The 13,556-nt window shown below is 48.3% G+C and overlaps 1 protein-coding gene across 3 annotated transcripts in view; it reads right to left on the bottom strand.

Annotated features, from left to right (window-relative positions):
* Nucleotides 1–396: 396 nt before the first annotated feature.
* Nucleotides 397–13,556, bottom strand: part of LOC133354334 (polyphosphoinositide phosphatase-like) — a 28,835-nt gene continuing 15,675 nt past the window's right edge. The window contains exons 17-23 of one of the 3 annotated variants that reach the window (XM_061571087.1): nucleotides 10,534–10,592; nucleotides 8,099–8,261; nucleotides 7,539–7,628; nucleotides 4,592–4,793; nucleotides 2,641–2,723; nucleotides 2,013–2,093; nucleotides 397–1,843 (exon numbers count right to left, since the gene is read on the bottom strand). In XM_061571087.1, the coding sequence (XP_061427071.1) occupies nucleotides 1,666–1,843; nucleotides 2,013–2,093; nucleotides 2,641–2,723; nucleotides 4,592–4,793; nucleotides 7,539–7,628; nucleotides 8,099–8,261; nucleotides 10,534–10,592 (856 nt within the window). In that variant the 3' untranslated portion in view covers nucleotides 397–1,665. The remainder of the gene's footprint in view (nucleotides 1,844–2,012; nucleotides 2,094–2,640; nucleotides 2,724–4,591; nucleotides 4,794–7,538; nucleotides 7,629–8,098; nucleotides 8,262–10,533; nucleotides 10,593–13,556) is intronic. The other 2 variants (XM_061571107.1, XM_061571097.1) reach the window with 2 other exon arrangements.

Here is a 13,556-nt window from a genome sequence, read left to right as displayed (position 1 = left end):
GGACAAAGTTCAAGACTGACAAACAATTGCAATACACTGTTAGATTAGTCTCGTCGAGACCTTTCATACATCGTATGGCACTCGTTTCTACGTTGTACGCTTCTGAAGTGATAAAATGCATTGGAGTTGCGCCTTACACCGTCCGGTTAGGAACATCCCTCAGATATATGTACGGCGCTGGAACTCGTCTCTCCGTCATGAGTTTAAAGAGCTGAACCTCTTGTGTCTTGGATGCGTGCTTCACTTGCGCGGTATAAATTGCATAGGGGGGGGGGGGTCAAAGGGAGATGCAAAGTTGTGGTGCAATGGAATCTCCGACGCTCCCCCCACACTCCCAGACACATCTTGCACAAGACATTCACAACTCGACCCAAAAGCATAATTCTCCAAAACTAGTGAACGGGGAAAAAACACAAAGCTTTATAAAAACTGGGCAGCAAAGCCATAGAAGCAACTCCCTTCCAGCACCGCCACATTAATTTGAATTTTTTTACCTACGTGACTTTACCGAAAAAAACCTAAGAATACACATCAAACCTGCTGTAACCAATCACGACAATGGGGGCGGGTGGGTTCGCAATGCCGTGTACCTTGCGTGACAAGAAACGTGTTCGCGACACTCATGAAACACGATGTTATCCTCATGTGGCATGTCATACGACGGCAGAGGTCGCAAACGGGTTTTGATTCCTTACCCGTACCCGTACCCGGCCGCACCAGGGTCGCAAATGGGTACCCGTACCCGTACCCGGCTGGGTACGGGTAGCCGTTCCCTACCCGTACCTGTACCCTACCCGAAATGAGTGACAAACGGCTACTCACCAGTGACTCGCGGCTTACCCGTACCCGTACCCGGCCGCACCAGGGTCGCAAACGGCTACCTGTACCCGGCCAGGTACGGGTAGCCGGGTATCGTGTAGGGTACGAGTATCGGGTACCCGGTTGCGACCTCTGTACGGCGGTGAGATGACTGGCCCTGGCTCCAGCCTCGCCCCGATTGGCTGTCGGTTCAATTGACATTTTAAATCATTCAGGACCCATATCCAACAGAGAGGGTCATTGCCTAGAAAGATCTGGAATTTTATCAGTATTCGTTTAAGCCTGCCTGCTTAAGAAACAAAATGAATGCTGAAACGGGTCCAGAGTTTACCTGTGCTGTATTGATTCAATGCTGCGGAAATGCATACACACTCCAAGGAGACAGTGCGGCCAAAAGGATGTGCAAAAAAACAAAGTCAAGTGTGTCACATGCAGTGGCGACATGTGCAATGTACACCACATGCAGCGCCTGCATGCGGAGTGCGTGTCATGTAGCGGTTGCATGTAGACTGCACGTCACATCAAGCGGCTGCGTGAAGAGTGCATATCACATGTAGCAGTTGCATGCAGAGTGCGTGTCACATGTAGTGGCTGCATGTAGAGTGTGCGTCACATGTAGCAGCTGCGTGAAGGATGCATGTCATGCGCGTGTCACATGTAGCAGCTGCATGAAGAATGCATGTCACGTGCGTGTCACATGTAGTAGTTGTATGTAGAGTGCGTGTCACGTGTAGTAGTTGCATGTATAGTGCACTTCACATGTAGCAGCTGCATGTAGAGTGTGCGTCACACGTAGCAGCTGCATGCAGTGCGTGTCACGTGTAGCGGCAGCACGTAGAGCACGCTTCACATGTAGCGGTTCCGCACGTGCTGTCGGTACAGCACCAGGTCGTGCCTGCGGGGCTCCAGCGTGTGGCCTCGCGCGGCACGGACGTGCGCCTCGTACACGTCCAGCGCAGGCGCGGAGACGCGCGGAGGAGACACGCGGCGCACGCTCGCGGGAGGGAAGACCGATAGCGGAGTCCTGCGTGCCACACACACGCATAACGTCCCGTCACCATCGCTCCGAATGTTTTATTGTAACCCAAAGCGGTAATTACGTCAGCGTTAACTTCTACGATACAAAGAATTAAGTACGAGCGCAGAGGGTGACGCGGGCCTGGTGCAAACGAGTGCCGAGTGGGTGGACTCACAGCAGCTTAGAGACATCCAGGATGGAGGCCACACGCACGCTCGGCTCCGTCGACTTGTGGTCAACGCCCAGCTTCACAAACCTTAAAACGAAACATACAGCGGTGATGAAAACGTGCAAAGCAAGCAGACTCTGCGCTAACAATTTGCGTACCGTTGCCTTGCGCGTTTTAGACATTTACGTCAGAGGTCGCAATCAGGTACCCGATACCCGTACCCTACCCGATACCCGGCTACCCGTACCCGGCCGGGTATCGGGTAGCCGATTGTGACCCTGGTGCGGCCGGGTACGGGTACGGGTAGACCGTGAGTCACTGGTGAGTAACTTTGTCACTCATTTCCCAACGTCTTGTCTCTTCTCATACTTCAAGTTCCTAGAATCAACCCACCCGTGCCTGCAACATGGCTTCATCCCAGAGGTCGCAATCGGGTACCCAATACCCGTACCCTACCCGATACCCGGCTACCCGTACCCGGCCGGGTATCGGGTACGGGTACCCGTTTGCGACCCTGGTGCGGCCTGGTACGGTTACGGGTAAGGAATCAAAACCCGTTTGCGACCTCTGATTTACGTCAATTCCGTGTGAAGTCGCGAAACTTGGTTGTCATTCAATAAGGTGGTGAACTCACTTGGCATACAGCTCTTGGTCCTGCAGACTGAGCTGCTTCGTGATGTCGACTCCGTAGACACTCTGCGCCGAAGGGTATATCACCTGCTTAGGAAAGTCAAAGACAATCGCTGCAATTCACATTCGCCAATGACTTTTTCAATTGAATACCCAGGCTAACGAACCTCTCTGCTGCAAACACAGGATTTGTACGCGAATCTGAAAACTACAGCTCCAAGCTATTGCAGATGCTTGATTGATTTGCGACGGACGCCATATCTCGTCCTCATGCCCTGCTACCCTTTGATCTTTCCCCAATGTTTCCGTAATAAAAATGTAGAATTTGTAACCACTCTCAGAATTAATAATAATTCAAGAGGCGCAGGAAGCCAAAGACGAGCAGGATGGCTGCTAGAACGGGCCCAACCGTTGCCCAAGGTCCTGTGGGCTTCGATTGTAATGTGCGGTCACAACTCCAATTATGGATATTGATACATGTGGGAAGCAGGGGGATATATTATTAAATTCCAGGACAAATAGAAATAAATCCATAATAGAGGTTTGTTTGGGTTAGATCGTGTAAATATCTAAATGTGTCGTTAAAACCCGCCACCACCCGACACAGCCAACTAGTGAGGGTTGTCACGTAAACAGAACATGCCAATTCGTCACAGGTACAGCACACCTGTGTGTTGGAGAGCCAAGCCACAACATTTCCAAACTAAATACGACGTTTCGCCAGTAATTGCAACTAGCTTCATCAGGCGACAGCCAAATTTTGTCTGTCGCCTGATCAAGTCGGGCGAACACAAAAGCATGAACCATTCTCCCCGAGTCACTAGAGGACAGGAATCGATCCATTACGCAGGCCACGCACGCCACAAATCACCGACGTGCGAGTGCCTCAATCTTCTTTTTAGTTCTTTCGGTAAAGTCACGTAGAATGGAAATAATAAAGTAATAAAAATAAAACATAATAAAATAATTCTCACGACGTTTCGGCCACAACGCAAGCAGGTGAAGTCATTCAGACTCTGTCTTTCCGACAGACCTGTTCTTCACCTGAGGACGGCTGCTTGCGTTGTGGCCGAAACGTCGTGAGAATTATTTTATAATGTTTTATTTTTATTATTTTATTATTTCCATTCTACGTGACTTTACCGAAAGAACCAAGAAGATTAATCCCTGCAGTCACGAAAGTTTTAAATCGAAATGCCTCAATCTTCCTCGTCCGTCGCACCCTCCCCGCCGACACCCTCCACACGATCCACACAGGAGGCCACACGGACGGCGACTCTGACCTGCCGTGGATCCACACAGGAGGCCACGCGGACGGCGACTCCGACCTGCCGTGGATCCACACAGGAGGCCACGCGGACGGCGACTCTGACCTGCTGTGGATCCACACAGGAGGCCACGCGGACGGCGACTCTGACCTGCCGTGGATCCACACAGGAGGCCACGCGGACGGCGACTCTGACCTGCCGTGGATCCACACAGGAGGCCACGCGGACGGCGACTCTGACCTGCCGTGGATCCACACAGGAGGCCACGCGGACGGCGACTCCGACCTGCCGTGGATCCACACAGGAGGCCACGCGGACGGCGACTCTGACCTGCCGTGGATCCACACAGGAGGCCACGCGGACGGCGACTCTGACCTGCCGTGGATCCACACAGGAGGCCACGCGGACGGCGACTCTGACCTGCCGTGGATCCACACAGGAGGCCGCGCGGACGGCGACTCTGACCTGCTGTGGATCCACACAGGAGGCCACGCGGACGGCGACTCTGACCTGCCGTGGATCCACACAGGAGGCCACGCGGACGGCGACTCTGACCTGCCGTGGATCCACACAGGAGGCCACACGGAATGGCGACTCTGACCTGCCGTGGATCCACACAGGAGGCCACACGGAACGGCGACTCTGACCTGGATCCACACAGGAGGCCACGCGGACGGCGACTCTGACCTGCCGTGGATCCACACATTCTCCGGGATGCCGGTTGGGACGGGCCGGGGAGCCGCGCACGGACGCCGAGTTTTCATCGTCGGCGTCCGATGCCGAGTCGTCCCCCGAGCTGCTGGACGGAGTGTCCTCCAGGGGGGCCGGGGGTGGAGCGCTCGCCACCGTCTTGCGCTGCACCGCCCCCAGCCCTTCCTCACGTGCCTTACTGCAGACACAGACCAACAGAGGACCACCCCCCCCCCCCTTTTAGCCTGAGTGGTTTGTCAAAGCACATCGCCAGGTGCTCGCAATGCTACGTAGCACATGGGCAGCAGGGTTGCGATTTCCGCATGGAAAATGCGGAAGGAGGGTTCAAATTTTCCCGCATTTTTGCTAAAGTCAACCGCAAACGGTGGAAAGACTACTCCTATGACCGCGCGCTTTTAACAACACGTTAATGCGTTCTATTGGAAAGGATACATGCAAGGCCCAGCATCACGTAGGGCTTTGAGTTACTGATTGGAATGAATATATGATTTCCGCATTTCCGCACAAGAACCACATACTTTATTCAAATGCGGAGCCGTGATTACGAGCACATGTACATGATGTATCCTTTCCAATAGAACGCATTAACGTGTTGTTAAAAGCGCGCGGTCATAGGAGTAGTCTTTCCACCGTTTGCGGTTGACTTTAGCAAAAATGCGGGAAAATTTGAACCCTCCTTCCGCATTTTCCATGCGGAAATCGCAACCCTGATGGGCAGGGAGGGGCGGGGCGGGCAGTCAGCACCCCCCAGCACCCCCCAGCAGGGATCAAGTTAGAAGGGTGTCGGTGAATTGGCAACACATCACTAAAGTAAGCCATTGCATATTTTTTTACAATACGCTTTGTACTAAAAAGACGAGCATAACATCTACGCACAATTCTCTTATCCATAACCACAGTGGTGGTGGTGGTGGGGGACTTTGTATACTGAGGCAGCAATGTTCATTATGCAGGAAGTTGTGAGGAAGAGGTCAAAGAGGCACGTTGCTTTAGCGGTGGAGGTTTTTGATGGGCTAAGCAAACCATTTTGGAAGAGAGCAGAGAAACACGGTTAACGAGTGTAAGGAAAATGGGTCCGTATTACTCTATGGATCACAGAGCTGAGGGGCCTGAGCACAGAAAATCTGCACAAGATCAACCGGGCAGCGATTTTGTGTCGGCTGCGAAATTGCGTCGCCCGAAACGTTGAGCGTCTGTGTGCGCGTTCCGATCAGGTGCGAAGATGGATGCACGCCAGCGGTCGCCGGGGGGGCGAGGGGTTGCCATCACTCCCGCTACGCCACCCAATCAGCTGCAAGGAAAAGCGACCCTGATGTAAAATGGCCGACATCGGCGCATCAAGTCCCCGTGCAATATGGCCACCGTGATTTCACCGCTTCAGTCTGTTACCGAGGTAAGTTGTACATTGTACAAATGTTAATGTTTTTTTTAATTATGTGATTTTGCATGCGCTTATATGTGCGAGTGTATGAGCATGTGTGTGTGCAATTGAGTGCGTAGGAATGTGTTCATGTGCTAGTGTGGCAGAGAAGTGTTTTTGTGGGTTTTTAATGCATCTATTGTGTGCAATGCCCGACCGTAATAGGTGTTAATGAACAGCCCGTTTAAAGGCGATATGGGGATCTTTTCCTTTGTCGGTTTGTGACAGTGTGTGTCTGTGCGGGGAGAGTATTTGTATGTGATTGTGCACCTGTGTGTGTTGTACGTTGAGTGTGTAAGAGTGTGGATGTGTGCATGTGTCTGGGTGTGTATTTGTGATTGTGTTTGTGTATTTAGGAGAGTGGTCGTGTAGGAGGCTATATTAGCGAAGAACTTGGCGACCCGAGTTCGACTCCCACTCCTGGCCAACATCGGTGACGGAATATGTGAACCAGTGCTGGGTCTCCCCTCAGTCCACTCAGCCTCAAATAACTATCCGATGTGATGTGTAAAACATCGAAACTAGGCAAAGGCGGTCGGGCGTTGTGGTGATCACCCACTGCCTCGTGCGCCATGCCAGCCTTCATAGGTGCTCGCAAACAGCACTCACCTCAACAGTCTGTAGAGGTTATACGGGGGATCTTTGTCTTTGTGAGCACGCACGTGCGTGTGCGTGTGGACGCAATAATGTGTGTGGACGCAAATAACCGCCCCTATGTTTTCATGGAAATTTAAGCAATCCCCACGTGTCAATCCCGTAGTGAATCGGAATTGGGACAAATTCTCGCGACGCAATTTATAGAACTGCGATTTAAAGCTTTCGTGACTGCAGGGATTCATCTTCTTGGTTCTTTCGGTAAAGTCACGTAAAAGGAAAATTATAAAAATAAAACATAATAAAATAATTCTCACGAGTTCTCTCATGAGAATTATTTTATTATGTTTTATTTTTATTATTTTATTATTTTTCTTCTACGTGACTTTACCGAAAGAACCAAGAAGATTATAGAACTGCGTAGAATTGCGTAAGCTGTTCCATACCAGGGCCCCCTGGACCGAAAGGAGCTAAAAAAAAAGTCTTTGGCATTTGAGCACAGGTGTCTGGGATGGATGCAAGGGACTGCATATCGTGGCAAGATAGGATATGCAACACAGTAGTCTGGATGAGCGCATGGCAGACCAAGATTTGTAGATGTCATGAGGAACAAGGGCTGCACTGTGTGGTACGTGCGGGATGGGGAGGGCCGATTTCAAAGACCAAAGAGTAAGGCCTCAGCACAGATGGTGGGATAATGTTTAGGGCACATCTTGAGGGTCGATTGTCTACTGTGCAAACAGCTGCTGGATCCGGCGAAGGGTTGACAGCATTGCCAAGGTGTGTTGGCAATCGATGGCTTGGCCACGATAACATTTTGATCGAGATTGATTTGATAACCGCACAACATACATAAAAGTCACGTGTGTACACAGTGAACGCATCCTTTAAGCGTAAAAACCAGGACACCTCAGCGAAGGAGAGCTCTTGCTGGTCTCTTCAGGTTTCCGCACGATGAATGGGCTTGGATTTATGGACGCCCCCTTGGGCATGAAGTCTCTGAAACAACACAGCAACATCCATTCAGACCGACACTGCAACCTCAACTCACACAGTAACAAACTTTAATTCGGATCAACAGCATTGGCCAAGATAACCTGCTTACCTTAGGCAGTGACGTGGCCGAGTGGCAACACGTTAGCTACTTGTTGCAGATGTTCACAGTTCGAATCCAGCGGCTGCCCTGGGTATTACTGTTGACGTCATTCGGAAGACTAGGCCATTGTATGCTGGCGTCAGGATCCAAATATGGCAAAATCAATGATCACCCACAAATTATCTCAACTGGAATTATACATAGCAGCAAACATCACCCACCCCCACCCCACCCTGCTGGCAGACTACTTCCACAGGTAACGCTCGAAAATGAGACTCATCCCGGGTCTCTTGAGTTCTCACCTGGTGAAACCAAAATCATCTTAGAACTCCAAACATCATTCTTGGCCGAGGTGGCGGTGCAGGCCACTCACCGGGTGGAGCAAGGCATCGTGAAGGCGAAGGTTTCTTCGAGGCAGGTCAGCTGATGAGGTTGGAAGAACTCGGTGTAAACGTCCGTCTCCTCATCCTCCTCCTCGGCGCCTTCGCCCAGGCCATCGGACCCCGCGAGCTGATTACCCGTCTCTTGTCCTGCACCTGCAGGAGATCGGGCTCAACGTCAATTATCTTACGTCAGTTCAATTCAACCTCCCCCCACCCCCCTATCGTCCCCGCAGCTGCTCTTAGTTTTGACAAATGTACCTCTCCATGGTTCTTTGCACCATTTTACAGCCGTCAATAAATATTTTCGATCAATGTTCATGTTTCTCATCAAAGTTGATCAATGTACACCGATGAAAGTATTTCTTTCTGGCACAGAGTCAGGAATCGGTGCGTGCATTAACTGGGTAATGAAAAGCCACGTTAAGCAGTGCCTAAGAAGAAACATTTTAGCCATGGGACCTTTTTGCCAGTATCAAAAATTACGAAAAATACGAATAGCTTTTACGCTTTCTGGCAATAAAACAGGAGATGTTAAGATGTTTAAACACCAAATAGAAACCTTTTGCAAGGCATGAAATCTACATTAACCACACAAAACATGCAAACGAACACGCTCTGATATAACATATGCACTGTCTTTGAAACTGATTGTCCTACACCAGAGACAGTCTTGTTCATGGCCTTGTCTCACCAGCGTTAGACCAGAGATCACCAAAAGGCCAACAGTACAAAGACAATGCAGATATTATCAGGACATGTTTGTTTACAGATGTTCACAGTTGCCTTGCAAAAGGTGTCTAGGTGGTGTTTGAGCATCTTAACATCTCCTGTTTTATTGCCAGAAAGCGTAAAACGGGCCCCCCTCGTCACACGGCGTCACAAAAAGTCAGACCTCCCCCCCTCAAATATGACGTCATAAAGCTCTGCCCACCCCCTCCCCCCAAAACCATATTTCCATTTTGAAAATAAAACATGCTTCAAATCGCTTTAAACTATTGTCATTGTAGTGCGTATTTAATGTGGCGCTGCACTCTGATGCTGTAGGAAAAACATTTATTAAAAAGTCTATTTAATTAAGTAGAACGTGTTGTCTATATTTATTTAAAGTTGCGCATTTTTATGTGACGTCACATTTCTCAAACCCCCCCCCCTCGTCACACATCGTCACAAATGTCTGACCCCCCCCCCCCCACCCCACTAGGTGCGTGACGTCATTTATGGACGGCCCCAAACCTATTCGTATTTTTCGGAATTTTTTATACTGGCAAAAAGGTCCCATGGCTAAAATATTTCTTCTTCGGCACTGCTTTATGTGTCTTTTAATTACCCAGTTAATCCACGCACCGATTCTTGTAACTGTGCCTTTTATTAAAACGGAATGAAAATGGCACTTTACGCAAATTCTCAAGTGATCTGCACAGATTCACCCCAATTGTCCAATGCCGGCGGTGTTAGGCACTGCGGCTGGAGACTGGGGTCTCCAAAGACGAAATTGCTACTGGTAGCTAGAAGTGGGCATCCTGCAGAAGAGCTGTAAGTTACGGGAGGAGGAGAGATGCGTTAACGCAGGAGGTCAAGAGACATTGCTTTGTAAGGGCATATTTTTGATGGGCTTTCGAATAAAAAAACAGAATAACGCGTTTGAGTATAAATACAATAATATTTTAAACAGGAATAGTACGGTATGGATCAGAGAGCTGGTCTCATAGGAACCTAAAAAAAACGTTTCTTACAATTGACCTCGGGTGGCCGAGATGGATGCTAGCAATGTTGTGGCAAGATATAAATCCAGAATTGTTGTAAATGTAATTATGCAATATAGGCCGCACTGGGTGGGACGCATGAAAGATGAGGGATGGAAAATTGCCAACACAGACATTGGAGTGGTATCCACAGGTGTGGCGACAAAGGGAAGACCTAAGGCTATGGAAGGCGGGATTACTGCGAGGGCAGATCTTTGAGATGGCTGTGTGTCAGCATACTGCGCAGCAGCTGAGGGATCTGGCAGAGAGGAGAGAGAGCGTTGGCAATTTCGTGTGTAGTAGGGATGGCGGACTTTGACGACTTTGGCCACAAAAACATGTTGATCTTATAATTGGTTTTTTACCCTTCTATCTGGCAGCAAAACTGACACCTTTTTTACAAGGAGTCATGTTTACATGGACCACAATACCTGCAGTCACAATGCAAACAAAAACACAACTCTGATAATGTGCACTGTCCTTGAAGTTGATTGGTCCACACCCGAGACAGCTTTCCTTAGAGCCTAGTCTCACATGGGTTGGACCAGATGACGCCAGATAGAAGGGTAAAAAAACAATTATCATATTTTTACTGGCAAATCAGGATCCAATGATGTTGATCTTACCCCACGAAACCAACTCTCAGCTTCCCGAAATGCCGGCGACGAGCGGGGGAGACTCACGTGGAACGTAGGGCAGTGGAAGACATGAGAGTAGCACCGGAGACCACCAGCGGGTGTAGCTGCCACAGAAACACGCACATTTCGCTGAACGCGCCCGTTCCCGCCGGATCTCGGGAGCTGAGCGGATTGAAAATCCTAGTTTCTGGGAGTACCAGCTGTTGCAGGCTTAAGCTACACACACGGTGGCCAGGAGATGGAATTATCTGTGCTGAGCTTTTGAGTATCCAGGATAACTCTCGATTATCCGTGCTAATGACGGGGAGGACGGCCGCGGATAATTCAAAATCTCCGGATAATCCAAAAATATAAATGTTCCACGGATCTCGATGCCAAAAAACATATTTGCCCACGCAGACAACTCGGCTCCACGAAGTGGATAGCAGAGCCACGCCAATCAACATCAATCAAACCGCCTCCACTGTTGTAAAGGTATGGCAACTACTGCACTGTAGAGGCGATCACGTGCATTTCGGATTAACCGGAGCCGCATATTTTCTCTCGGTTTAAGCACGTGACTTGCAATACACACATGTCCGAGAATAACGACGAATTAACTGTTTTTAGAGGTTTCAATTTTAAGCTTTCGTGACTGCAGGGATTCATATTCAGCAAGAAAATGTTCTTGCAAAAAAAATGTTCTTGCTGTGGTTTTCACACCTGACGATGATTGCGCTTTGTGTGTTGCAATCGAAACGTCGTGAGAATTTTAGTTTCATTTTAATTATTTTATTATTTCCCTTCTACGTGACTTTACCGAAAGAACCAAGAATATGAATCCCTGCAGTCACGAAAGCTTTAAATCAAAATCTTAACACCTGTTTTGTTGCCAGAAAGGGTAAAAATTATTCTTACACGAAAGTCTACTGTATATGGTTTCCTCCCACAAGGCAAACATTCCTTAAAGGAAGTGGCCAAACAACCAAACACAGAAACCTCCTGAACAATTGTCTTGAGACTCAGTGACATGTTCTGGGAAAATATTATTCATATTATTACTAATACGTGCAGGGTCTGTGTAACGCACAACAGAAGTGATGTAAAACCCTGTATTAAGACTATCACACTGCGTTAACATCTTCTACCATTTCGGCTGTGGGATCTAACATAAAATTCACTCTTTTCTAGTGCTAACACACCTTCGCATCTGTCACATACATAATCTAATGATTGTCATGATTAACTTGATGCAGCGTCATTCATACAGATTGGGTCTCACGGGCGCAGAGGAACCACAGACCAAGCTGAAAGGTTTCCAGGCAACACCAACACTTGCTCTGCAGTTCTCTACATAATAAGATGTTTTCAACCAATTAGTGAGTCTTCATACATGCGGAAGGAAACCGGAGGACTCGGAGAAAACCCACACATGCAAGAGGGCAACACTCCATTCCATACAGAAGGGACATATCCTCTTTTCGTATGGCCGATGTAGATGCAGATCAACAACTACAAATTCACATTAAGGTGGCTCAAGCCAGACAACCATGTCAGCTGGTGCAGCAGAGTAGCGTATCATCTTCTTAGGTTTTTTCGGTAAAGTCACGTAGGTAAAAAATAAAATAAATAATAAATAATATAAATAATTATAGAAATAAATAATAATGAATCCTTGCAGTCACGAAAGCTTCAAATCTAGAATAGCAGATCATCGCTGTGACGTCTCCTTCGTATATTTGTGGATCGGGGCATTGCATCGTTCCACACTGGACAGATGACATCGGTCAACACTTTGCTATACTCCATTCGGCTTCGCGAGCCAGGATATTGTACCTTGATGCCCACAAAGGAAGTCGCGCAACATGTTTCCCTTTCCACCAACCCTCACCTCCACAGTGTAGAATTACAGGGGTGTGCCACCAAACCTGTAGGGAACGGGGGTCCATTTAATCCCTTAAGGGAATGACATCCAATTCATTGGCTTGTGGCACGTGTTCAGTGTGCCTAGACTCCAAAGAGCTCTCTGTCACAAGGACGTGTCCCTGCCAACCGGTGCCAACGCATACGCCGATATTCTTGGTTCTTTCGGTAAAGTCACGTAGAAGAAAAGTAATAAAATAATAAAAATAAAACATAATAAAATAATTCTCACGACGTTTCGGCCACAACGCAAGCAGCCGTCCTCAGGTGAAGAAACAGGTCTGTCGAGAAGACAGCGTCTGAATTTGTATTATTATTATTATTTTATTACTTCCCTTCTACGTGACTTTACCGAAAGAACCAAGAAGATGAATCCCTGCAGTCACGAAAGTTTTAAATCGAAGCATACGCCGATGTCATGAGCAGCCGCCTCCAATAGGGCACGCAAGACTGCATAGCCGCAGTCTTGAGACGAAATGTGAAATTGCATCTTGTGGGACTAACAGGAGAGACAGGAAACACCGCAAATCACTACAAATAAAAGCAAGTGAACATCAGCTGGAAATTTGTGACGAGAATACATCCCTATGAATGGACAGATCCTTTCGATTTAAAGCTTTCGTGACTGCAGGGATTCATCTTCTTGGTTCTTTCGGTAAAGTCACGTAGAAGGGAAGTAATAAAATAATAAAGATGAAACATAATACAATAATTCTCACGACGTTTCGGCCACAACGCAAGCAGCCGTCCTCAGGTGAAGACCAGGTCCTTCGGGGAGACAGCGTCTGAATGTCTCCCCGACAGACCTGTTCTCCACCTGAGGACGGCTACTTGCGTTGTGGCCGAAACGTCGTGAGAATTATTTTATTATGTTTTATTTTCATTATTTTATTACTTCCCTTCTACGTGACTTTACCGAAAGAACCAAGAAGATGGATAGATCCTGCGACTGAAAATCAGCCGAGACGGAGGAAACACACACACACGATGGACGCATACAGGAGAAAATGCCGTGGGATTGGGGCGCACAACAGGAAATCTAATTCGACAGTCTGCACAAGACCCAGGCCGTGAGAATCGTGGACAAAATCGACTAGAATCCTCCCCATACTCTCAGTTCTTTCAGTAAAGTCACGTAGGTAAAAAAATGAAATTAAAATTAAAAT

The sequence above is a fragment of the Lethenteron reissneri genome, chromosome 6, assembly GCF_015708825.2.
Source record: "Lethenteron reissneri isolate LAM-NWPU_2019-01 chromosome 6, ASM1570882v1, whole genome shotgun sequence".
NCBI lineage: Eukaryota > Metazoa > Chordata > Hyperoartia > Petromyzontiformes > Petromyzontidae > Lethenteron > Lethenteron reissneri.
Note: the sequence above shows the minus strand (reverse complement) of the source record. Positions and strands in the feature narration are given on the sequence as shown.